Below are 26220 nucleotides of genomic sequence, written 5' to 3'. Positions count from 1 at the left end.
TCGTCTTTGAATTCAGCCTCCCCTGCATCGGCCATTTGATAATTCTCCCACAGCCTTTTACTGCCTTAACTCTCCCCTGTGCCCCCCCCATCATCTGATGCCCCCCCCTCCTTCCGGTGGTTCCCGCCTCACTTCCAATCTGTCAGACAGGAGCAAATGAGAAAGACCGAAATATATTCCCAGGGCCAGAATGTCTGATTGAATTGGGACAGGTGGAGAGGATATGAGGATGGTGGTCAGATGAATTTTCTATAGCTTGTGCCATAGCGTGCGTGTGTGTCAGGGTCAATGCCATTAAATGGAAGCTGTCACTGAGTTAGAAATTGATTTCTTTCCCATAAAAAAAGATATGTGTGCAGTCTGCATGAAAGCAACACACACAAAAAAACGTTTTTTTTACTCGCGCTTGGTGGGACAGTAAGTGTGAATTAGTTTTTTGCTGTGCGGTTGTGGTGCGAGCGTGTTTGTGTGTTCTTTTTTATTGGGTGTGTGATGGAGAGAATTCAAGAGGGAGACCAAAGCGTGATGGATTAAAGCTCAATCTGTTGTTGAAAACCTCTCTCCTGTGGTGCCCTTGCTGTGTGTGTGTTTGTGTACATTGTACAGGTATGTGTGCATCTCTGTGTTTTTTGTGTTTCCTGTCCACTTTAATCAGAATGTACTAGATTTGATAACCAGCTCCTCATTCATCCTTCCTTTTCAGAGGTCCTTCCGTTCCTTTAGTAACGATGACCGCCACGTCATGGCAAAGCACTCCACCATCTACCCCTCCTCTCAGGAGCTGGAAGCCGTTCAGACGCTGGTGTCCACCGTCGAGTGCGCCCTCAAACACGTCTCTGATTGGCTGGATCAGACCAGCAGCAGTGTCCCCAGCCAGGTCGACGGCCAACCAGCAGACAGTACAGAGGAGGACGAAACTGGCAATGAGCCCAGCAATGAAACTGAGGGTTCCACTGACAGCTCCAGGTGAATGGATTGATTATTTATATAAAATGTCATAAACCTTACATGACGTAGGAGGCAACATCCTCTTAAGGAATAGGTCGACATATTGGGGAAAAAGAGGGATGTAGTAACATTTGAATTTAGCTGTAAACTGACATGCGTGTCCTCATTGTTAAAAGCTGAATGTTACCTGTCGTCTGCTTTTTCTTTACAAACAGAGAGCCCAGCAGCAGCGGCGGCGTGCTGTGTGGAGTGATGAGGATCGGCCTCGTGGCCAAAGGCCTCCTGATCAAAGGCGACATGGACCTGGAGCTGGTGCTGATGTGCAGAGACAAACCCACACAGACACTGCTGGACACTGTCTGTCACCATTTGCCCACACAGATGGAGGTTAGAAAACACGCACAGACCCCCCACGCATGCATACAGGCACATGATGCTGCTTTTTAGTCTGGCAAACACACTGCCACACACAACGCATCTCAGCCTTGCATCAAACCTTCAGTCATAGTCTTCCAAATATGATCCAAAAAGCTCTATTTTTATTGCACAGTCCTCTCCCACATCAGAAATTAAGCTTTTTGGATAAGCTTCCACATTTGATTGAGTGTTTCTGCTTGGATTTGGCAACTCTCGCTGCTCTGTGTGTGTGTGTGTGTGTGTGTGTGTGTGTGTGTGTGTGTGTGTGTGTGTGTGTGTGTGTGTGTGTGTGTGTGTGTGTGTGTGTGTGTGTGTGTGTGTGTGTGTGTGTGTGTGTGTGTGTGTGTGTGTGTGTGTGTGTGTGTGTGTGTGTGTGTGTGTGTGTAAAAGTTCCCGTGTAAGTGTAGAGAGAAGCTCGTTGGCATAAGAAGGCAAGCGGCAGCAATGTTGTCAAGTGGGAAGTTGAGAGGGGTTTGAGTATGTATGTGTGATTAATGCTCCCGTCGCTACCTCAGTGTCTGCTTTCCTCATTAACAAGTCATGATACAGAAATACAAAACACACTGACCCCTACAATGCACACGGAGTGCACAGAAAATGCAGGCACACATAGGCATGACATGTTTTCGTTTTTGCATGCTGTGACTTTCACTCTTGGAGTTGTTTGCATGTAATCTTTAATGTTCTGGGAATTCAATTGTATTGTACTTTTCAGGCCTTATGTAGCTTCCAGGGATTAGAGTCCCACTTGTAAACACTATCATTGTCAGATGCATATATTATATATATATATATATATATAATATATGCAATGACTGCTTTTCAACATGTGTTCAACAACTGCAACATGTGCAAAAGTGTGTGTGTGTGTGTGTGTGTGTGTGTGTGTGTGTGTGTGTGTGTGTGTGTGTGTGTGTGTGTGTGTGTGTGTGTGTGTGTGTGTGTGTGTGTGTGTGTGTGTGTGTAATCTCATGTCTCGGCCCACTGAACAGAGTTTTTGATTTTCTCATCAAGGCCAAATGGGATGTAGATGGGCCCTCTGCTAGATGCAACATAAAACAAATACACACACACACTCCTTCACTTATGCTGTGATTTAGTTCACATCTTCTGTTTATTCAATATGTATAGTCGGTTATGACATATGGTTTTGTGAGTCTGTGTGTACCTGTTTTTACCTGCGGGGCTAATAGCGTGTGTAGTTGTGTGATCATTTGTGTCTGCAGGTCTTTCTGAGATTTTGTCGTTGTTGTTGTGTTCCCATTAATTCTTGTATGTAGTCACATGTGTGCTTAAATGCAGGACTGTATCAAGTAACGCATGTGAATCAAGATGGATGTTGTAGTGTTGACACGAATGTGACTTTTAAAACAAGTGTTTTTCCCCATTATCATGTGTGGACAAGCAAGTTTGACACTTCTCACATTTCAAAAGCAGGCTCAGATTTATTTTCCTCTTTATTTCTGTATCTGCACGGGGGCATGTTGTGACCTTGGCCGCTCTGACCATCTAGTTATGTTCGTTTGACAGAAGCTGACAGAAGAGAAATATGAGGTCACAAGCTCCTTGCCCGAGGCGGCCATCTTGGTACGAACTACGACAGACCCTAAACTCACGCTGACGATCACCCTCACCTCGCCGACTATGAGGGAAGACGAGGAGGAAGAGGAGGAAGAAGAGGAGGAGTTGGAGAATGGGGAGGAAAGACAAGAGGAGGAGGAGAAGGAGGAGGTGGAGGAGAAGAAGAAGGAGGTGGAGGAGAAGAAGGAGGAGGAGGAGCAGGAAGTGAATGGTGAAAAGGAGGAGCAGGAGAAGCAGAATGGGCGAGGTAGGAACACACAAGTTGCAGTTTTTCCCTATTTCTCGCTACACACCCCAACACGTCATTTCATTTTTGAAATGTATTTGTATATTTCATAGAACAGTTTTATTTGCCTCAAACAAGAGGTATGACCTCAGACAAGACGGCTGCAGGATGCATACAAGAGCTGCCCCCAGTAGCTGCCCCCCCGCCCCCGCCCCCAGTAGCAGGAACTGATTATAAGTGGTTGTGGGAGGTGGGACGGGACGGCGAGGCCAGCAGGCCAGCGAAATCAATAACCGAGCAGTAGCAAGCTGCTCATCCATCCTGTGGCTCCCGTCCAACTAGACACTCGGGTCTCAGAGAGAGATGAGAGATAGCACGGAGGTTAGCCGTACGTCACGCCACGAGCAAGACGGAGAGGACCGCTCGTATTTTTCTCTCTCGCACATCGAGAAGAGCACACGAGCAGCCGCACGGAGGAGGAGACATGCGCACACACACACACACACACAGCCGTATATTGCACCTGACGGCTAGAGATACCTGTCACACTAGATGTCTAATTGCTCAGATATCATCAGGTGGCGTTGAGGGATGAGGGCCAGTCCGTCTAATAGGGTCACATCGTAAAACAAAAGGCGGGGTGTAACACTTTTACACATTAACACGTGCATTGACAGGCACAGATACCAGTGGTGTTTTACAATGTCCTATTTCTGTTTCCACTATTTCTGAAAGACACACAAGCTCATGCGCAAACAGCATGGTGCACACATTTAATGGGATTAAAAGCAGTAAGTCTTGGCTATTTAAATGCTTTGATCAATAGTGCCTTCTGATTTGATGTCAGGCAATCAATACATTGATTTAATATAGTGCGTGGTAATTTCATCTGCCACTTTAGTCAGTCACCATGTGGATCCGGGGTAACTTGATTGTGTATATTTTTACAAGACTATGTATAGTTTAGTATTTGATTGAATAGATGTTATTGCATGCCTGCGTGCTCTTTGAGTTTAGATGCAGGCCACAGAGGGAGGGAGGGAGGGGGCTGTGTCAATTTGTGGAGACACCGTAGCGAAGGGAATTTTTTTTTATCTGACTAAAAGAGAGGATAGCGTCGATAACGCAGAAGGAGATAATGATTAGAATAAGAGCGCGGAGCGAGGGTTCAGCCAGCAGAGCAGTGGGAGGACGAGCAGGCTGGAGGAGAAACACTGTAATGATCCACTAGCAGCAGAGAGGTCCCACATGCAGCCGTGTTCACGCTGACAGACCTTCAGATACACCGTTACACACCACATAGAAGCACAAATACACACACCGCCGCACGCGTCGGACGGTGGGAGAGCTACGCTGCAAGAGCGCCCGGATGAGTCCAGGGATAATGTGACATAGATGTGCTCAAGCTGCTGCACATTGCACACATTTGACATTTCAACTTAATATTTCTTCAGGGAAGGATTTTCTTTTCACGGCAGAGGGATTCAGAAAATATTTACCTAGTCGTGTTTTCATAGAGACCCAAGGGGCTCTTTAGCGTGTTTTATGTCACTTCCACTCGGTCCCGCACACAATAAACCCTCTTCAGAAACCCCATGTAACCGCACTCATTCATACACAGCTGCGTTTGATTCAGCTCGCCTCGCACATCAGATACACCGAATACTGAAGTAGCAGAATTGGTGAGCTCGTAGTACCTCAACCATCAGGGTGTGCTTGGCGGCATGAATCAAACGCTTACATATAAAAGCGCAGGAATGCTCATCTTTTTACCAACCCAATGCTCTGACTAAACCCTGCCTGGATCCCTCCTGTGTTGTGTTTGTCTGAGACTGGGTCAAACTATCTTAGATTTTTTTTTGTTTTTCTTTTCTTTTCAGTTCTACTTTAGGAGCGCTTGATTCTGTGTTTGACCAGACAGGGAGTTTGATTTGTTTTCTCTGCGACATATTTCTTTGAACCTGTGAAAATCAAGTGCACCTTAAGTAATCCAGATGAAAAAGTTAAACTTCTATTTTGACTCCTGCTTGCCGCGGATTGGATCAAAATGAATGAAATCCTCCTCAAATACATAAAGGAGAGATTGATTTACCTTGCTGGGCACAGCGAAATGAACAGACGTGTCCCAACAATGCCCACACATTAAATCAAACACTCCTTAGGTATTTGTTTGGTGTATGTCTTTGGGGGGGCTCTCCATCCCAAAACGTTGTATCCTCCCTCATGACTCCGGTTGCTCTCCCTTTCACTGATTGGTCAGTGACTGGATGGATGAAAACTACCTAATCACTGTTAAACAGTGCGTTTAATTTTCAACACATGTACTGTATGTATTACTATGTCAACATGTGGTGCAGTTAACACATGTTTGTGTTGAAAATGACACACCGTTTATAGAGGTGAGGTGGGTTTTTTCTGTGCATTCATCACAGATCCGTGACCTGTAGCGAGTCGGCGCTTTCTACAAGGAGGGGAACAACTTTGTGGCATGAAAAGCACCTTGTATGTACCAAAAATATCCATGCTTGTGTGTTCGTGAATGTGTGCATTCGCACTCAATACCAAGTGCGTCTGCACACATTCACGCGCACACAATTCAAACACACACACTCAGACATGACGTGTGTGTGTTTCACGTTCTCTACATTGGGTTGTTATTGTTTTGTGGCAGTGTTGGGTGCTGCTGCGCAGACAGTGGAGGCTGAGGAGGAGGAGGGGGAGGTGCTGGATAGACACAGATGTCTGTTGGCCCTGGCAGCGCTGCGACACGCCAAGTGGTTCCAGGTCGGCACCCACTCACTTCCTGTCTTCCTGCCCGATGCTTATTGTAGCCTGACGATTCGCCCGGAGGGCATAGACTCACTGCCAGCTAATGCTGTGGTGCTAATGATCAGATCAGACTCATCTAGAAGAGATTAAAAGTATGGAAACATGACCTACTATCAACCGTTCTAATTTACACGTTAGAATTATTACTAGTGATCTTGAAGTTAAAGGCAATTTGGCTGATAAACATGTGTTTGTATGCATATTCATCACCAGTTCAGCTAGCTTTTTCAAAATCTTGAACAAATATTACACAAAAAGTGTATTTTCTTTAGCTCCACCCACTTGAACTGACAAAAAGATGAATGTAAGAAGAATCGTAAGGCTACAAAAGCAATGATTAATACTTGTTTTTTCTTTTTGGCTATTATGTGAACCTGCCTGCTCTGTACAGTATGTCAGTGCTTCCCTTTGATTCCCCTCCCATACCCCTCCCCATCTATCTCCCAACTCACTTACCTTACTGACAACATTTTTTTTTAAATTTAAAGAAATCCTTTTAGTAAAACATGACTAGTGAACTATATTCAAAATGTTTAGTGTCTTCAGAACTCAGGATATTCATTCTCTTGTGGTGGTTTTGACAGAAACTATCACTTCATTGTGAAGCAGGCTGTTTATCTGTATGTGTTTGCACAAATACCACTCCTCCCGCACTCAATGTGTTCCCTTCCTCCCTCTTTCTGTTTAATCTTCCCTCTTGCATCCCTCCGCCTTTCCTCCTTCTCCCCTCGATCGCTCGATCTCTCTCAGGCTCGAGTGAACGGGCTCAAGTCCTGCGTTATCGTTCTCAGGATACTTAGAGACATGTGCAATAGACACCCCGTCTGGGAACCTGTCAAGGGATGGGTGAGTCTTTTGCTGTCACTGCCCGTGTTTGAGTGTTAATCCTGTGAAATAACAAGAAAGTGTTCAGCCCCCTTGACCTTTCATTCATTTGTATGCTGTTGTGTGCATTTGTGCATACAAAATACCCTTCATCACCTTGCTGTAATGGGCGGTTCCTATTTTTGTTGAAATCTGAAGAGTTGTGCTCAAACATCATCCATAAGTGAACCGTGTGGCCCGTACAAGGCTGAAGAACCCAAAACAGGGTGTCATTAATATCTGACTGGCAGAAGTACTTTTAATTGTGTTAGCAAGAAAGCTGAATTATGTTTATGTGAGAAAACAGCTAAATATAGCATGTGTACACAACATTTAAGCAACAGATGGTGAGACATTTTTCGAAATGTTGTTGCATGTTCATCTGTCTTCATATATGTGTGTGTGTGTGTGTGTTCTTGCAGCCCTTGGAGCTCATCTGCGAGAAGGCAATAGCCACCTGCAACAGACCCCTCGGGGCTGGAGAAGCCCTGCGTCGAGTCATGGAGTGTCTGGCCTCAGGAATACTGCTACCAGGTATGGATCCATGGTGGATACACGAATATACACAGCGGGAGAGATTAAAGAAATCAACAGAGGAGTGTGTGTTTCCATGCAAATTGGCATCGCTGGTAAGCGTAGCGAGGTTTGGGTAGATGAGCAGATATGTCGAGGCTCTGCTCGGCACATTTTTGAGCTGTTACACTCTAAGAGAGGTCGACACATTATCAGTGACCCAGCACAGCTGTCTGAGGAAAGTCGTTATTATGAAAGCATCTTAATTAGCAGCAGCTGCAGGGTTTCTTACAGAATGTTGGGCACCCTTGGCAAAGAATATTCAAAAGTATGTAAAAGCTGAGTTTAATTTTACTTGATTTAAGAAATTGAGTTTGGATGCTAAATATATAATAAATATATTTTAAAAGGGGAAAGAGCAGTGTATATGAATGTGTGTATATATAGATACAACACAAATGTGGAGCAATCAGAGGATGAGGACTTGTACCTTTTGAATTAAGTGACTGGTTTGAATACCTCACAGCCAGTTTGACCAGTTAAATTTAATGATAGCTGCTGTTGTCCATTATGATAGTCAGCATTTATTTCAGTGAAGCCTAATTAAATGTTGTTGAGCTGCAGTGTCGGTAAATAAAGTGACAACGTGTGTGTGTGTGTGTGTGTGTGTGTGTGTGTGTGTGTGTGTGTGTGTGTGTGTGTGTGTGTGTGTGTGTGTGTGTGTGTGTGTGTGTGTGTGTGTGTGTGTGTGTGTGTGTGTGTGTGTGTGTGTGTGTGTGTGTGTGTGTGTGTGTGTGTGTGTGTGTGTGTGTGTGTGTGTGTGTGTGTCATCTTCTTTGGCTTCCCCAAGGTGGTCCAGGTTTACACGACCCATGTGAGAAAGAGTCAACAAACACACTAGCCAACATGACCGACCAGCAGGCTGAGGCCATTACCTACCGTGCACAGGTACACACACACACACACACACAGAGAGACACACATCAACTTAAAGACACAGTTGTTATCACCCAGCTGCACTTGCCCTGAGCTGTCCGCCTATTACCAGACAGAATGACCCCATCACCACCCTAACCACACAATCTGCATGCACAAACACACACACACTTGTGCGTGCGCTTCTCCAGAAAGCGCTATGTGGTGCTGCATTTTAATGATTGGTGTGGGAAACTATTGCCATTGTAAGCCATAAATCCATCTCTGACACCCCGAGGACAGTATTTGTGTGCATGCACTTTGGGGCGTACGTGCCGTCATGTCCTTCTTCACACACACACACACTCGACTGAGCAGGGCAGCCTCTGAGCCGCATGGCTTAGTGAATCCTGCCGTCCATTTCCTTTGAAGGCAGCCTGAACGAGGCTGGAATGTCAATGGGGATAATTGTATTGGAGCAGATATTAGAGAGGGAGCTGTTCTGTCAATGAGCTACACCAAGCCTCATGAATATCTGAGACACTCTACCTCCCTAATGGTTCTGTATTAGCAGAGCCACTGTGGCCCATTCTGCTTGTCTTTCTGATTGTTTGTTTGAGGATGTGTACACTAGATTGACAATGATAAATGAACACACACACATACTGGTCAGTATATCTTTGAGCACATACTAGATTCTCTGTGTTGCAAGATAACTAGTTTTTATAAACACGTCGACATTCATTAATGCACAGACCTGACCGACATTTAGTGCTCATTTACATATGTACACATGTGTCGATGTGCTTCTATGTTTAGACTTGGCCTCTTAATACTTGTGAAGATGAATGAATCATTACATCAGCCTGAATATTCTAGATTAACTTCTTCTCTGTCTCAGTTATTCAACCAGAATTTACCACCTTTGTCCTACATTAGCACAGCAGCTTTAATGAGAATGCGACCACAACTCTTCTATATATCTTGGATACATGTAGCAAACTGCAGGGTGTTCATTTTGCATGGGTCTGCGTTATGATGGCTTTACTGACTTAACTGGACGTCTTCTGTTTGAAGCAAGTGGGCATTTAGGAGGCAGGGAAGGCCTAAGAAACACTCTCAATTAGCATTATGGGAAATGTAGGATCTAACTTTCAGTTAAGTGCATTACTAAATTGCTGGATTACCTCTATGCCAGTATATGAACAGCAAAGGATTTGACTATTAATGTCCATACTGTCAATAAAGTTCCTTCCAACTTTTCTTTATTTTCTCGTGTTTTACGTCCGACAGCATGCTCTCAGACTCATGGCGTTCGGGCAGATCTACAAGGTGTTGGAGATGGAGCCTCTTCCCTCAAATAAGCCATCGCAGAAATATCCTTGGTCTGATAAAGAAGGTGTGTCTGATTATCTGTCTGTACGTTTCCATTGTTTACTTTGTCTCTGTCAGTGAAAAGGCTTTTTTCGTCAGTCCGTCTTCCTTACATGAGCATTCAGGCAGATGGCTTTCGGTCATAGGTCGAACGTCCCGTCAAATCTTTTCACACATGACGTGACCTTTTGTGTTTTTTCTACACATCAGCACTGACGGCGCCGAATGAATGAATATTGCTGGCATGTGAAGCACCACAAAAATATGATGTTTAGCCTGTTTTCTTCCACTGCGGTACTCGTGCGTAGTTTATTGAGGAGTCCTTCTGCTTTTGTTCATTTTTGGCACATTTTCAAGGCGACTTTCGTGGAAAAATCGATTCAAGCCTTTTGGTTCCTCGTGGCGCTGACATGGCAAATTGCCAAAGTATTTACAGATTAAGGTGCATGCAAGAAAGAAGTTTATATGTCGTTCCCATCGTTTGACTTTTTGCTGGTCTGCCTGTCTATTCTGTTTATCTTGTCTGTGGGTGCTTCTTCTTAGCCTCCATTTCTCTTCTGTCACACATAAGTGCCTTTGTTTGTGTTTGTGTTCATGTTAACATCTCTTGTAGTCAATGATTGATTAGTAACTTTATGTATGTTTCTCTCCGGGTCTCTCTCTCTTGCTTTCTCCCAGGCTTAGGTCTGAAGAGGCCATACGAGGATGGAGCAATGGATGACAATGATCTCATCAAGAAGATGAAGAGGAATCTGAGGAAAGGTAAGAGAGGGAAGGAAAGAACGTATAAGTGTTTGAATCTGTTTCTCATGCTTTTTCTGTTAATTCACACCAGTTATTTTACATTTTATTTTCATTCAAACCACTAAAAACAAAGCAGCACAATGCTTAGGGATGGAAGTAATCTTATTCTGTTGTCTGCAGACAAACATTGCTTCTCTCCTCCACTTCTATATTTTTCCCTGTCTGCTTCTCTCCACATTCCTTTCCATCTCTCGGAGCCAGATCAATAGTATATTGATTGCTAACATTTTAGTAGGCCACCCAACCATCCCCAGCTCTTTCTTCATACAAGGAGAAGATGATCCATGCCTAATGGAGACAGAGAGCCATTTTTAGATATTGGCAAACACGAGGAAAGTGATTGAAAGAGAGCGAAAATAGAGAGGCACCTTTTATTCATCATGAAAACAACCGTCGAGTGTGCTGAAAACCTTTTAGAAAATGTGATTTATTGCAAACAGTATCTCTGAATTGGCCCAGTCTGTCCAATTCCGGCTGAATAATTGGTACACCCCCTACAAAACCTTATTAAATCTGTCCTAATATGCTCTACTCTCTACTGTAACCATACCCCCTCCATTTCTTTGCATTAGTCCTGGACAGTAAAGCCATAGACTCCAACCAGCCAATGAACGCCCTGATGCGGTTGAACCAGATCCGGCCGGGGCTGCAGTATCGCCTGCTGTCCCAGTCGGGCCCGGTTCATGCTCCGGTCTTCACCATGTCTGTGGATCTGGATGGAACCATTTATGAAGCATCTGGATCCTCCAAGAAGACCGCCAAGCTCCACGTCGCTGTTAAGGTAAGCAGGAAAGGGAATGAAAAGGAGGGAAGTGTGTGTGTGGTATGCATGTGCAACTGACAGGAGAAAGAACATCCTCTCTGATTTAATTTGTGCTTATTTGGACATACTGTTCACAGAACAGCGAAATGATAAAAGACCCCATGAATAAAAAAAGAGAGATCATTTTGACTACCTGAAGAAATATCCAAGCGCCAGCTGCAGCCCAAACCTGTGTATCTATAAATATGTTTTTGTCTGTGTATGTTTGTGTGTGTGTGTGTGTGTGTGTGTGGAGGGATGGAGGTGGGCAAATCCATGTAATCCCAAAGTGGTTGTGAACATAGAGGCTCTCCAGAGCACAGAGCCAGGCTAATCCGCTATCCGTTCCATTTCCATAAAAGGCTCTTTCTCCCCCCTTTCCATTCTTCTTGTCACTCTTTCTTTTTCTCGTGTACTCACCTTTTGATCTCCCCTTCTTTCTCTCATTGTATCTCTCTCTCTGCTGTTCTCTCTCACTGTATTGGCTGGTTTAGCAGCTGCAACACAATCACCCATTTGGGTCAAAAACAGTGCCGACAGTATGTTATAATGTCTTTATTGTAACCATTGTGTGAATTAGATTAAAGTCTGTCATATCAGTACATGCAGTAGACTGCAGTATTGCTGCATCGGTAGAATTGCTTTGTTAAAATATAGTCATTTGTGTCGTTAACACATTTACGGATATGGTTGTATTTCCTGTCTCGGCACTCCTTTTCATTCTTATTGCCCGAGGTAGCAGCTCTCTTCCTTTATTAGCTGATAATGCCAATAAAGTCTGTTCAAAACAGAGCCATCACACACAAAGAGTTATAAATGTGACGGTAGGAATTTGTTCTCATATTGTAAACTCTATCTCGTCCCATTTAGTGTTATTTTAAGTTACTTTAAGTACAGTGCGTTGTTGTTTTAGTCACTTTCACATCAATGACAACAACACACCAAAAGTAAATGCATTCATTTAGGCCTGCACAATAGCAGCAAGATACAAATTGTTTTTTTGTATAGTTTTTTAATCAGAAAAACTGTCGTAGCAAACGATCTAAGCTTTTATTTTTTTTGTCTGCTTTCCTCCCAAATCCTTTTTTCCCTTTTAACATCATCTACCCTCTCTAGGTTCTCCAGGCGATGGGCTACCCGACAGGTTTTGACTCAGACCTGGACCCCATGAGTTCGGACGAGAAGTCGGACGGTGAGGGGAAGAGCGAGACGTCGTCACACACAAGCAATAACCCAGCACACTCCACGGACAGTTCCAACACAATGGAGGTGGGGATTGAGAAACGTGTGCAGATACACAAATGCTTACACAAAGTTCAAATCCTTTTAAATCCAAGTCTGAATCTGTAAGAGATTAAAATGTGACAGTCTCTCTGGTTTAAGGACATAGAAGGTATCCAAACTTTGTTGAATCTTCACACTCAGTCTCCGAGGTTTACTGTCCACCGTGTGCTTTCTAATATAGCAAAGAAGATGGTTTTTAAGTTAAATTACTTAAATAATCTTTTCACTCTCCAGGTGCGAACTCAGGGTCCCATACTGACGGCAAGTGGGAAGAACCCCGTCATGGAACTAAACGAAAAGAGGCGAGGCCTCAAATATGAACTCATCTCTGAAAGTGGAGGCAGCCACGACAAACGCTTTGTTATGGAGGTAAAAGCTTCGTGTACACACACACACACACACACACACACACACACACACACACACAGTCTGACTCTGATAAAAGATTGCAAAACATGTAACAGATTGTGCAGCCGTGACATATAATCCAAATAGTATAGAATAACATTTCACAAGTACACATGCACATGCACTTTAGCCAGGGGGAGACACACACAGAGGCTAAGCCGCGCACACACACACACACACACACACACACTCACACACTCAGAAACAGGCTGAAAACCGGCAACGTCAATCAGTCAACTTGGTTCCTGGAGCAGGGCTGTTCTCTGTGGGGTGTGTTGTTTTCCGACATGCCTGGCTGCTCCATCGCTCTGCTGATTGATTAGCAGGCCTACTTGACAGCAGGGCATCGCTAAACAAGCCAGGGTCCTGTTCAGCCAGGCTCGCTGGCTGACTCACTCATGGGTCTTGGGGAAAATGATTGTGGGATTGTTAGCTTTGACAGAGCTGCAACATAAAATATGAACCCACTAGTAGCATTTATGATTAGAATAGAAAATCCATTGTGGAAAAAATATTTTTTCGAGATTGCCCAAAATGCATTGTGTTCCTTTTTGTCTAACTCGAATCATAAAACATGCTCTGATTGACATTCTGTGTGTGTGTGCATGTCAGGTGGAGGTCGATGGACAGAAGTTTCGTGGGGCAGGCCCCAACAAAAAAGTAGCAAAGGCCAGTGCTGCTCTGGCAGCTCTGGAGAAGCTCTTCTCTGGTCCCAACGCAGCTGCAAACAAAAAAAAGAAGATATTGCCTCAGGTGAAGAGATCCACACATACAATACATACCAGATACAGAGGGCCCTTACACACACACAATGAAACATACAATCGAAGCAATCCGTTACTCTCTTCCTTGAGAGCCAAACTGTCAGTGCAGCTCTGTAGATGATAATGTTTAATAGTCTTTTGTGATCAGTCATCATCAATTCTGCAGAGCTGTGGGACAAGTGTCCAATCAGATCAATAATTATCTTACACTTATTTTGTCAATGAGCCAACAGATGTTTTTAACAATGATGCATTAGAACATTGTCTTGTGTGTGTGTGCTTTATGCCTTATGTCTGTGCACCATATTTATGCAGAAATACCTCTTTTAATCTATGTATCCAACAACTGCGTTTACCTTTTTCATTATGTTTGAAACGCACTCGTAGTGTGTCCGTATCCAGACTAAAGGAGCGCTGGCCGCGGCGGCAGCAGCAGCAGCCTCGGCAGTAGCAGCTCAGGTAGCCAGAGGAAGAGGAAGAGCAGCCCTCGCAAGAGGACCCTTCGTCAGTGCAGCCGCACCTGGATACGTCACGCAAGGTAGCTAGAGGATAGCTGTGTGTGCTTTTGTTGTTTTTACTGAGGCAATAAGCTTTATATTTGTATATATATACAAAACTTTACATTTGTTGGATCCTCACATCAGGTTTTATTGAACATGATATTATTCATGACCCTTCCTTTTGATTTTTAATCAGAATTAATTACATGTCAGCTTGTGTTGAACCTCCACTAATATATGACCCTGTTGTTTGTGACTGTACAGTATGTTGATCTTGTTAGGAAGGATAGTATAGCTTCCACTCAGGTGCCTTACCCTGAACCTATAACTGTCTGCTAGAGTGCAGGACGACCAACATGTTGTTAAATGCAGCCTGGAATTACACAAGTGGGCAATTGAATTAGACGTTGTAACCTCTTTCTCCAACAGGCTTTGGGACACCGTATGGCTACAGCCCTGCTGCAGCAGCTGCTCCTGCATATGGTACGTGCTTCTTGTTTGTTAGCCTGTCAACCCGTTTTTACCCTCCTTCTACCATCGATAACCTTCTTCCACCTTCTGTCCTCTCTTATACAGTTCCCTTCTAATCCTGCATAACGTCTAACTATTCATGGGTTGATTAATCATTCAGTGGGTTTATGTTACACCGCCAACGCTTCCTCGCCACTTCCTTTCAATTCAATTCCTCCCCTTTTCTCTAAATAAACTTGATCCCATTCTAATCCAAGTTGTCGGGTTTGGCACGGAGTGTCAGTCACAAGTACACAAAGCCTAAACTGTTGCTTCTTTGTTACGCGCTGCAAGCTAATCAGTCTGTTCTTTGGCTTATTATCCGCTCACCACTTTGATCCTAATCTGCTTGTTGCCGTTCTCTTCCTCGTCTCTTCTGGTTGGATCACCGGTCTGTCCGTGAAGAGCTGCCATCGGTCTCAAGCTAGTCTCTCAAAAGAAACTGATCATAATCGTGATGACACGCGTACCTGCCTATCTTAGAATTGAAATGGAAAAAGAGTAGAAAACTGTACGATGAAACAGCCACCTCTAACGAACTATACCAGCTCTTCTGGACTGATAGTAACCCCGACACATTCCTTTGCTGCATATATATTTCTGTTGAGATTAGCAGAACACATAGTGTGAGTTTGTCACTTTACCCTCCACTTAATTTAGGATAGGGTGATACTGCTGCTCAGGGGTTTCCATGTCCTCACTGGGCTCTCTCTCACACACACACACACACACACATGCATGGGCTAAAATCTATACTAATCCTTGACCTTTGACAGCAGAGGTATTGGTGCAAAATGCAGTCACACATGCGTCCCTCTTTCGGACAAGGTCATATTTACCACGACAGACTCGGCCTTGTGTAGCGTGTGCACACATGTAGCATCGGGAGGCCTTTCTGTCCATCCTGCAGCTTTGAGTTTGAATGGGTCTTATGTGCTATAGGAGAAACTGATCCGGGGCCCGAGGCACACGTCTGGTACCCTCCTGAGACCCCATCAGCCCTGAATATGAAGTGCGCCTTAGTAGTTCTGTTTATGGTGGAGCTCTGCATCCGTTTGCGGTGTTTCGTTTCAGTCCCTGGCATCTGCACACTTTTCACTGAAAAACTAAGAGTCCAACGGCAGTTTCTGCTTTAATCAACTAGAAAAATTTAAGCAACAGAATTATTTTGTTATGTTTGTTAATGGCCATGACATTCAAAATATTTGAGCAGGCATTCAGTAGGCTGCTTGATGCCTGGCCAATGAAAAGACTTGGCAAATGAATGGGTGATTAAATGCCCTGTTTCTTCTGTGGGGGTGCAGGGCTCTAAACTAACTTTATTCCACAACGGAAGTAGCACAACATTTTGGAGCACCACCTAATCGACATGCAAGGCAACACGTTAAAATGTTTCATTTATTTTCTTTTTAATATAATAACAGTATTTCCGATGAACGCTTTAGTAGTGAATAGACAATTTACAGAAGTAGCAATGTGCTGTTTTATTTTAAAAGAAAAGTCACAAAGGGATGTGGTGCTTTAATTTAAAAAACAATCATTCAATTAAATCGTGCTTTTTTTTTTTAAACATACGGATCAAATCGTGAGCTCAAAAGCAGCTACAGGAGTCAAACCCACCGCTATGAATAAAGTATGTCTGTCATCTTATCAAATGTGACATTCAAATGCATGCGTTCCAGATACTGGAAAAGTGCCTTTGTCTCTCTCTCTCTCTCTCTCTCTCTCTCTCTCTCTCTCTCTCTCTCTCTCTCACACACACACACTCATTCACTTCCTGACTTCATCTCCCTCTCTCGGGTGAGCGCTGTCTGGAGGCAATATGCAATTACAACTTTCCAAACCGATGACTAATTGTTTTGGGATTGCTTGTGGCAGGGCTAGTGTCCGCCTTCAGTCGCACTCTCGAAATCAATCTACACACCGTTGATAGATCCGAATTGGTACTTTTTAAGTACGTAATGAATGCCATTAGTGCCATCGCAAACCAGCGCCCCAGTGTTGGTGTAACAGGACGCACACACACACACATACTCTCTGTGACTGTGCGTTCAGCTGACCCTGAGCTGTAACCTCCTACAAGTAGGAAGGATGTCAATTCACTGCTATTTGAGAAAGAAAAGATAGACGTGAAAAACTACAATTATACTCAGAATTGCTGGTTTTGGCTCGCTCAGTGGGTCCCAACGTGTGACCAGAGACGCTGTGGCAAATCTGAGGCAATACACAAATATATACAAAATATTCGATGCACTTGCTGTTAAGATGAGTTAGTTTTTTTTCTTCTCTTTATACACCCAGTTGTCTAATGATTTAGAGCTGCAGATGAGGGGAATAATAAGAAATAGATAGTTTTTTACACTGATAGTATTATTAATATATCAATATTTCCAGAATAAGAGGAAAATGTGTCCCAATTAGTAAAAATGATCTTTGGGTGGGCCCATCGGGGCTTACATTTCAATCGGAAGGAAGAAAAAAGGCACATGAAAACACTGGGAACTCCTCCTTTTATCTTTTGGAAACAAAGCTTTCATCCTGTTTCCTGCTTTTTCTCTGTGCGCCGCCACCCGCAGCTGCTCTGGGCTTTCTTGTTGGCAAACACAATGCATTCTGGAATCCTGCAGGGCTCACTGGGACACCGGAACATGCTGTGGAGAACAGGATTTTGCATTACATCTCAGGACACAGCGCATTAGATCACTGAACATATACATTATGACTACAGGACAGTACCAAGCACAACTTCTCCTGCTCAACTGTCTCCTTTAAATAATTATTCCACTTTATTACAACGTGGGTCCTAGTTTTGTCCATCATGTCAATAATAACAACATTGTACTCACCATTGCTTAGATGTGGCAATGTGACATCATTGAAAAGAACCAAACCCCAGGTATGCCAAACTTATTTAAAAGACAAAACAAAGGAAACGTTTCAACGTTGACCTGCACTTCCCAGCAGCCGACTTGACATACGCACGGTGTACAATTCATTGAAAGGATTGCTAAAGCAACAGGAACAAGACCCACGTTGTAATAAACCCAAATGAATGGTTAACCTTGGCCATTTGTTTTCTTCTCTTTCATTCTGAATCGCTCTCCTTCTCGGTTCCTCTAACCACCGACGAAGGGTGTCACTTTGTTTACTCGCACACTTCCACTCCCCCTTAGGGAGCCCTCCCAGTGCAGCGTAGTGAGAATAAAGCCACTCGGTGTATTTGTTGCCCTGGACTCATGCAGAGCTGTGCTCTTCTCATGTCTCCCCTCTAGGTTTGCCCAAGAGAATGCTTCTGTTGCCTGTCATGAAAATGCCTACCTACTCCATCCCCCACTACCACTTCTTTTAGCACTGGAGACGCGCAACGAGCGCTTTGTCATCCATACCAAACACTTTTATTCAGACCGTACAATTTGCTTTTTTTAAGAAGGGAAATGTTTTTCTACAATATCAATGATGGGAAGAGGATTAAAGACTTGAGCTGGAGAATTTTAAAAGCGATTTTTGCTTTTTGATTTCTTTCTGTTCCAAAAACACTTTTTATGAATATGAAAAAATACCGCAGGTTTAAGTTAAGAGATAAAAACTTGTACTGTGAATTGTGACCTCATTCTTTGAGTAAATTATATATATATACATATATATATTAGCCTTTTGTTATTGTGTTTATTCTTTGCTAGGAAGAGGAGCGCCTTTGCAATATGACACAACACACACGTTCTCTGTAAAAAGAAAAGGAAATAATAAAGAGCTGTGTGAAGGAATAAATAAATAATAATGTTGACAAATGAATAAAGTGTATCTCCTATAAAAGCTGAACACTGCCTGGTGTTTATCTGATTTAAAGGCTTTAATCTGGTCAGAGATTAGCTGCAGTAGCAACTTTTTGTTTTGTTTTGGACGTTGACTATTTAGAGCAGTTATGTCACTGAACATGAGAACCCAGTCTTTCAAGCTGCACAAAATACCATGACCTAAACTTACATCAAGCTTTAATATTCCACCCTCATACATGCACAAATTGAATTTCAAGCTTTCTACGTACCTCAGGGTTTCTCCTTATTTCCTTTTGACCCTCAGCTTATAGATATTCAGAGAGAAAGGCGAGAAGACAACGGATGAATTTAGAAAGCTCTTGTTAAATCCTGCATGTTGCATTCAGCTGCACGGTCCCATTACCTAACGTGGATTAATGCCTGGCAGGTTTCCCACAGCTATCAGTGGAATCAACTACAGTATAAGCAGAGCCTTAATAGGGAGTCACATTAGCCGGCTGCAGCATCAATTTTAGAGCTCCACACGATATCGTAGTTGGATTCAATTGGTTTAAAATGGCCCAAAAATAGTAAAGACGTGTTACTTCTACATAGACCACTTCTATATCCCTGTTTGTATGCCTCCGTGAACGCAATATCTCAGGAACACCTGGAGGGAATTGCATTACATCTGGCACAAACATCCACATGGACTCAAGGATCAACTGATTGTATTTTGGTGGCCAAAGGTCACCGTGACCTCACAAAACACCTTAACTCAAGAAGGGATATGCTGTTTACGACACTTTCACACAAATGGCTAATAAGATAAAATGATGAAGTGATGACATGTTGGACAGACATGGATGTAAAACACGACTTGACGGGTTGGCTGAGATCTTACAGCTGTGAGCTGCTAATTCTCCTTATTGGCTTGTTGTCGGACATATAGATCTGATAACACCGCATGTCGACCACAAACATAAGCTGTGGTGCACATTACAATCAAAAGCAGCAATGAGGGACCCACATGAATTCGTGTTTGAACTGTGTTTTATGTTTTATGTTTTTAAAAAAGGATCATCACCAACTGAGGTGCTGCAACTTGGGCTCAAAACTATCCCTCTAGACTTGGACAATAAAGATCCACATGTTTGACATAAGAATGACCTAATATCACAGGTAAAAACAAATATAAGAGGTAAAAAAGAGAATATACTCTGAAGGAGACAGTTCTGATTGATGACCCAGCGAGAGATCATGACGTGATTACAGCCATGAGGCGCAGCCATTGGCTGAGAGGACGCAGTATGTTGTCCAGTCGTTGGTTGAGCTCCATCGAGTTGGCGTGAAACCTTTCAAATGCTATTTGTCTGACATCACCAAAGCTTTACTTCAATCTCACATGCTTGAAGATTAATTTCCAGCTGTTGTATTCTGTGTTTATTTTCTGTTATTCTTCTGTTCCGTTATAATCTGTTCTTATGAGTTTAAACATGTACTTTGCCTCATGTCATGTTCAGCCTTTACATCGTTTGATTAAATACTTGTTATTAGGCTATTTCACTCAGCTCCACATGTATTTTTAATTCAGCCGTTCATTTTCTGCTGCTTCTCTGGGACCTGGACCAGTGACAGCAGACCGCCATTCCCCAGCGCTCACTCGTGGACTCGCTCTGCAGAAGTCTGGCAGTGTGTGGTCATGTGTTTTGGGGAAGTGGCTTTGGAGGAATGGGATGTATATGATGATATAGTTGAACGTGTGTGTGTGTGTGTGTGTGTGTAGTAATCGATCATGCTCTATTTGTCTCTGTTCTTGAACTCCCTGCAGGTGGTCTTTTCATTGACAATCCCTTCTACCAGCCGCGGACCCTCGCTCCTTTTATCATTCATCTGGGTCCCCAAGATCTCTTCTCTGACTTCTAGGGGCCGCAGGTTGTTGGATACTCTCTTCACATTGTCTGTATACGCGGGACACCTGCTTTTTCTGTCCGTCCAAGCGGGCTGCCTCTCTATCCAGGTGACGGACTCGTCGATCCAAAACTGTTTCCGTTCGATCAGTCCGCTGGGGGGATGAAAAAAAAGAACGTTCTGCCCGACAGCAGCGACAGATCTCAACTACTAACCGAGAGGCTCATAGCTCCTATCTTTGTTTTTCCCTCTACTCTCCACCCAGATTATCACTTCAGAGGAGAGAAACCACACGAAGCAATACTCGGATATTACGAGAAACGTTCAGCTGCGACTGTGCGAGGCTGGGCTGGATTTCTTTCTTATAGCAATACACCAGAACTCCTCCCTATCAGCTTACTTACTTGAGAAGAAGTGAATGTCCGACGGAGTTTTACCCAACACAGCATTGCAATAGCTCATTCTGATTGTATATTCATCGTGTGTGTGTGTGTGTGTGTGTGTGTGTGTGTACGTGTGGCTATAACATGACTATATACACATCTATGTATGGTGTATGTTTCTATAAAGATGTTGACAATAACATTACTATATGACAATGTATTTATGTAAATATTCTATAAAATATAACTATTGTTGGTATAAAATATTTTAGAATTATAAAGTGAAATGTAACTGTAATATCACAGTATAGCTTTCTTCCAATTTTATATACACTGAGCAATTGAAGCTAGTTCTAGGAGATGCAATATTATCTTTGGTATTCATATTAACCGTTGCTGTTAGAATGATAACGCTTCCTTCTTTCTTTCCTCCTCTGTTCAAACTTTTCCTCCATCTTTGTATGTCTTTCTGAGCCTTTCTGAGCACGCGCTCTGCTGCCCGAGGTTTGTTTACGTGACCTGAACCAGAGGCGCTCGCTACTGAACACACTCATAACCCAATCACACCTGTGCACACACTCACACACACACACACACACACTTTTCCTGTCAGAAAGCACATTTTCTATAGTCTCACTGCTGGCAGGGAATACTGTTGTTACAAATACAGTACTGTATGTGTATAGTATATATGTGTATACTCTGATGTACGCGCTCCTCCATCTGCCATTAACACATGTTAGCGGACTCGCCCATCGACACACTCGGAACAATCGTCAGCTCTGTCCCGCGTCGCCTTAGGGACCAAAAGCACAGCTCACTCACGCTGTTCCTTCTTTCTGCAAACACACACATTCAAACGCACACACACACATACACACACACGCACACACGTCCCTCCAGTCTTCTATGGCGCTACTCTACCGTACGGACAAGATGCTGCTGGTGGAAGATAGAGCTTTGTCAAAGGGCCTTCTCATACAATGGGATAGACACAGCACAGACTAGTGGCTAACTAATTAAAAGTATAGCCCGCAAAAATCTTCAAAAGTGGGACTTTGAAATGGAGTGGTTGGTGATGACACCTGGCTGCCCTTTGCCAGTCACAAGCTATGAAATGTGAGAAAAAGAAACCTGGTCGAAGCTGAGGTGGATTAAGGAATCTTCAGCTTGGGATGCAGCGATCAAACATGCCTTTTCAGTATCGACCACAGCAATCTCTGGCCTCGTGTTACAGTGCATTCAAACCATTCCAATAAGTTCCACACAGTGAGCTTTACAGATTTTACATTTAGACAAAAGTCTTGTCTTGCTTTTTTTGGAGAGAGAAAGTTGTATTGGTGCATGCCTAGTTCCCGCCGCTGTTTCAGACACTTCTGCAAAGCTTCTCTTACTCTCACACATTTGAAGGAAGCAAAATTAGCTTTTGAGGTCAAACGGTATATTGACTTTGTATTTTGAGACCGAAATCTGTCTCATTTGAAGCATCCTCGTGCAGTTAGTGTTCCTGCATTTTAAGGCACTTCTGCAGTCACAAGGTTGTTGAACTCTCGTGGAGAGATTTGGGGAATGGAGACTAATCATTTTTAGTCTCAACTTACATGCATATTGTACTTAGTTGTAGTTCACCGTGTAGTCCTAGTGTCCTAGCTGCTTATTGCACGCATTATTTACGCATGTAGTAATTGGACTGAGAGATGAGATATTCCATTAAACTCTTAAGGGCTTTAAACATACCAGTACGTTGGGTCTAATTTTGGGGTATTGTTGGAACCAAACAGGCGTCGCAACACTGTTCACACTAGCAGTCGCAGCATATGCACAGTACTCACTCAGCACCGTGTGGGATTTCTGCAATTCTCTGTGGTGCGTACATGCTTCTGAAAAGCTCTGCATCGGTTATTTATTTTTATTTTTAGCCTTTAATCGAGACGAGGTGTCAGTCAGCGGAGGCAGAATCAAACAGCATGTGCTTCAAAGGGCTTTGACCCCCCCCCTCACAGCTGCATTGATCTGGGCACCAGTTTGATCTCATGTGTTTGTGTCTGCTTTGATTCAACAAAAACAACATCTGAGAATTAGACTCCACTCGGGCCCCTAAGCCTATCTTTCAAGACAAAAAGTAAAACTCCAGTTGGATCTAACGACACCCCTGAGCCGGCAGCAACGACAATTCTGCAGTTTTTCTGTAGATGGAATAAAGTTGTGCAGTCGGAAATTGGAGGTAAAGGGAAGGATATCCTGTTCTTCCTCCAGTTGAGGTCAAGCACGCGAGCTCTCTGCCATTTGTGTTTGAACAGCTGGTTCCTCAAATGAAACAACTGGACTCATCCACACAGTGTGTTTGTGTTATTGCAGCAGTCACCACATCCACGCCCATGTGGCAACAGCCACTGTACTCCCGATGAGAAGTTTGTTTAGCTATTCCAAGCATTTTCCCATCAATTCACGGAGCACCTCCGGTCGTCTCATCTCATCCCAGAGAGGCGCTGCTTTGACATTCTGCTGTGAGATTCACGTGGAGGTGAATAACTTGGAGACCTTCTCTATCAGCTAGGAAGTCATCATAATTTCCCCTCTGCCCTCGCTCCGTCTTTCTCTCTCTTCCCCCGTCCTCTCTGTCCAGATGGCCCACATTAATAAGGCAGACAGTCATACCTCAGTGAGCAACCTTTTCATTTCCCCTCAGACTGAACAGACACACAGGAGGAGTCACCCTGACTACTGACCCTGTCCTCTTGGTCTGTTGGCTGGACGGTCACGTTCAGATGAGAGCTCAGGGAGACACAGTCGGTCTCAAACCCCCGGCACAGACGGTCTGGTAGGACTGTGGAGGTTTGGGAGTTGTTGTCTTCTCGTTAGGCAGGTCCTGCATGTGTGCGTTTCCTTGTTAGGCTTTCTACCGCTTTTTACCATTACCTGAAAGTCCCTCCCAGTTTAATGAAACAGATATACTCAAACTATCCGTATGCTTTGTGGTGTAATAGGGATTATCGCAGGGAAAAAAAAGAAAAAGCAAGTCAATATTTTTGTTCTTTAAAAGTATATATTTAGTGATGATTTAGAGAAAGCATGACGATCAAAGAGGAGAAGGAAAGTAATGCTGCTCCTTTCATAAACCATATTTTAAAAAGCTTTATTCGTCAGATAGTTTCCAGCTGTGGTTCCCATATTGCACCAACAGGAAGATGACAATACCAGCCGTACTCCACTATGAAATGTCTCAATAGAAAACAGTACTCTTCACCTGAAGACGAATGCTCTAGGTAGTCCCGTTTGAAGGCTTGGACTGTCATCACTTATGTAGAACTTTCCTAGAGAGCAGTGGTTGTTTGTGCTGGACTCGGGTCCCGGTCAGTTTTCTGATGGATGTTCTTCCGGCTCCAGTGTTCCCCAGAAATGTCTCTTAAGAGATCTCTATGAAAGAGGAAAACAGGCAGCCATTGTAAACATCTACACTTTCACGCACACACCGCCCCCTCCGTGGGCGTTTCACAACTACACCTTCAGATCTAAGAAGCACAAAACACACACACACACACACACACGCATTGTTCTCAGGGCCACCTGACACACACACACACAAGCATGCAAATAGGCACACATGTAATCATAAATGTAAATATTCTGTCATATCAGCATTCACTGTCAATAACAGCCGAGCACATTGAGACAGCGTGACATTGTTTGCTTTGTGGTGTCTGTGTTACACGTAACATTGTGCTGTATGTAGTGAGAGGTACACAGGCGGTAAGGCCTTGTTTGTCCTTTAGGATTTGAGCCATGCATAGCTGAGGGAACGCATCTCCCCCGTCTGTCATGTTGGTGCATTATAGCGGGCTGTCCGTCGCGCCGTATGTAATGGATTTTACTTTTGCCTTTTGGAGAAACAGCAGTTATCTGTGAACAACTCGAGCTTTGCTGACGGGAGAGAAGAGGAAGGAAAGAGAAGTTTTTTTTTGGCAACCCATGCAGGAGCTTTGCACCATTTAGATGCTGCAATATGTTCAGTACTTAAAGGGTTCTGGGTGCCGAGTTGCCAGGTAACGTCAGCGTTTTGGACTCGCTTTGGAGACTGTCGGGCCCGTTTTCCCCTAAGGCACCGCTTCATCCCCCTGCCAGGTCAAATGTTAAAGAGGAAAGAGAATGACAGTTGGGAAAACGGGTTCTGGTTTGTTCTGCGGATCGGGATTTATCCAAACACCAAAGACTCTGAAACCTTTGTTGCACAAATCTGATCATCCCGGCAGTCTCAGAAGTGAGAAAGCAATAGGTTTTGTGATCCGATATTCACCGTTAAGACGGTTATCAGGCAAAAAGAAAAGAAATCTCCTCCTGTGTGACAATGAAGGAAATCTGTGTCTCGCTCATTCTTGCATTGGCACAGAGAGTAAGGTCTTAAGTCTGGGGGTCGTGCTAAATTTGTCTTGAAGCAGAAGGAAAAAGAGCTGCAGAATGAGCCTGAAAGTTCATCCGCGGACCGCCCTGAACTCTGCAGAGCAGCAGAAATAGATCCGGGATCACGTTTCCACTGCTGAGGCAAAGCGAACCAGACTAACTGCTGAACACATCAATTTCTTCTGGGTGTGTGTGCATGTGTGTTGTCGGGGTGGGGGGGGGGAGTGTGTTTGTCTGGCAAGCACATAAACCGGAGGGTCATGGGAAGCTATTTCACACCCATATGCACGCACACACACACACACAAACACACAATATGGCAGTCACATTAAGCATGTTGTCGCATACTTCCTGGTCATGGTCCACCGATTGTTTAAGTCTAATATCCTCCTGATTAACGAGCATTTTGGTTGGGAATGTACTCTGTTGTTCTAGTGATTGTAGAGTAGAATTTATTTACTCATAGGAAGAGTAAACTTGCTTTTTTGTAGAGAAGCATATATACAGAATATATATGGATACACACATATATATACATCTATATATCTTTTGAGCTACTTGTGTGTGTGTGTGAGTTGTTTTGGGCGCATCCTCCCGTAGGATTCATATTTCTTTCCCCCTGAATTTTTATTTATAATGTTCTGACAAAAGTAGTGTCTTACGAGTGATGAGTGTTTACTTTTTCCTGTAAATATGATTTGTTTTATTTGATTATATTTTTGACAAAAAAAAGGGGATTAAAAATAAACTGTTTTACGATGCTGCCTATGAATCTATGAAGTGATTATCTGTCCGCGGAATCTGTTTGTGAAATGTACCGACGGCAGGGTGGGAGTCTCACGGGTGAACAGATCGAGGCCAATGACAGTGAATGAGCGCGGGGGGGGGTTTGGGGGGTCACTCGAACTCGCTGTGTTGATCGTTTTTGATTAGTAGCAACATTTACAGCAGTGACAACCTGTGGTTGTCACTGTTTTTAACATAATCTATGCTTGACCAACTGAAAATAAATCTGAGAAAGTGCTGAATCTCTA

At 43.6% G+C, this 26220-nt stretch overlaps 1 protein-coding gene across 2 annotated transcripts; it reads left to right on the top strand.

Annotated features, from left to right (window-relative positions):
• Positions 1-684: 684 nt before the first annotated feature.
• On the top strand, positions 685-26220 carry strbp (spermatid perinuclear RNA binding protein). Of its 2 annotated transcripts, none has more exons than XM_076089927.1 (16): positions 685-966; positions 1164-1335; positions 2896-3193; positions 5844-5956; positions 6752-6847; positions 7288-7399; positions 8229-8326; positions 9587-9692; positions 10346-10429; positions 11044-11252; positions 12390-12542; positions 12792-12926; positions 13578-13718; positions 14117-14267; positions 14659-14712; positions 20326-26220. In XM_076089927.1, the coding sequence occupies exons 1-16, from the start codon at positions 743-745 to the stop codon at positions 20418-20420; spliced, it is 2241 nt and encodes a 746-aa protein (XP_075946042.1). In that variant the 5' UTR covers positions 685-742; the 3' UTR covers positions 20421-26220. The 2 variants fall into 2 exon arrangements, with proteins under 2 accessions (XP_075946042.1, XP_075946034.1); XM_076089919.1 differs by lacking the exon at positions 20326-26220 and adding an exon at positions 18012-18558 and having other exon boundaries at positions 688-966.

Source organism: Anarhichas minor, unplaced genomic scaffold (genome assembly GCF_050575085.1).
Source record: "Anarhichas minor isolate MPS153535 unplaced genomic scaffold, ASM5057508v1 ptg000002l, whole genome shotgun sequence".
Taxonomy (NCBI): Eukaryota; Metazoa; Chordata; class Actinopteri; order Perciformes; family Anarhichadidae; genus Anarhichas; species Anarhichas minor.
The sequence above is the reverse complement of the archived record's forward strand: the minus strand, read 5'-3'. Positions and strand labels throughout refer to the sequence as shown.

What these genes read in the sequence shown, in the direction of transcription:
- strbp (XM_076089927.1), top strand. Translation starts at nt 743, where the DNA reads ATGGCAAAGCACTCCACCATCTACCCCTCCTCTCAGGAGCTGGAAGCC. An exon ending in GACACGCCAAGTGGTTCCAG is followed by an intron (nt 5,957 to 6,751) that starts GTCGGCACCCAC and finishes GATCTCTCTCAG; the next exon opens with GCTCGAGTGAACGGGCTCAA. An exon ending in AGCAGCTGCTCCTGCATATG is followed by an intron (nt 14,713 to 20,325) that starts GTACGTGCTTCT and finishes AACTCCCTGCAG; the next exon opens with GTGGTCTTTTCATTGACAAT.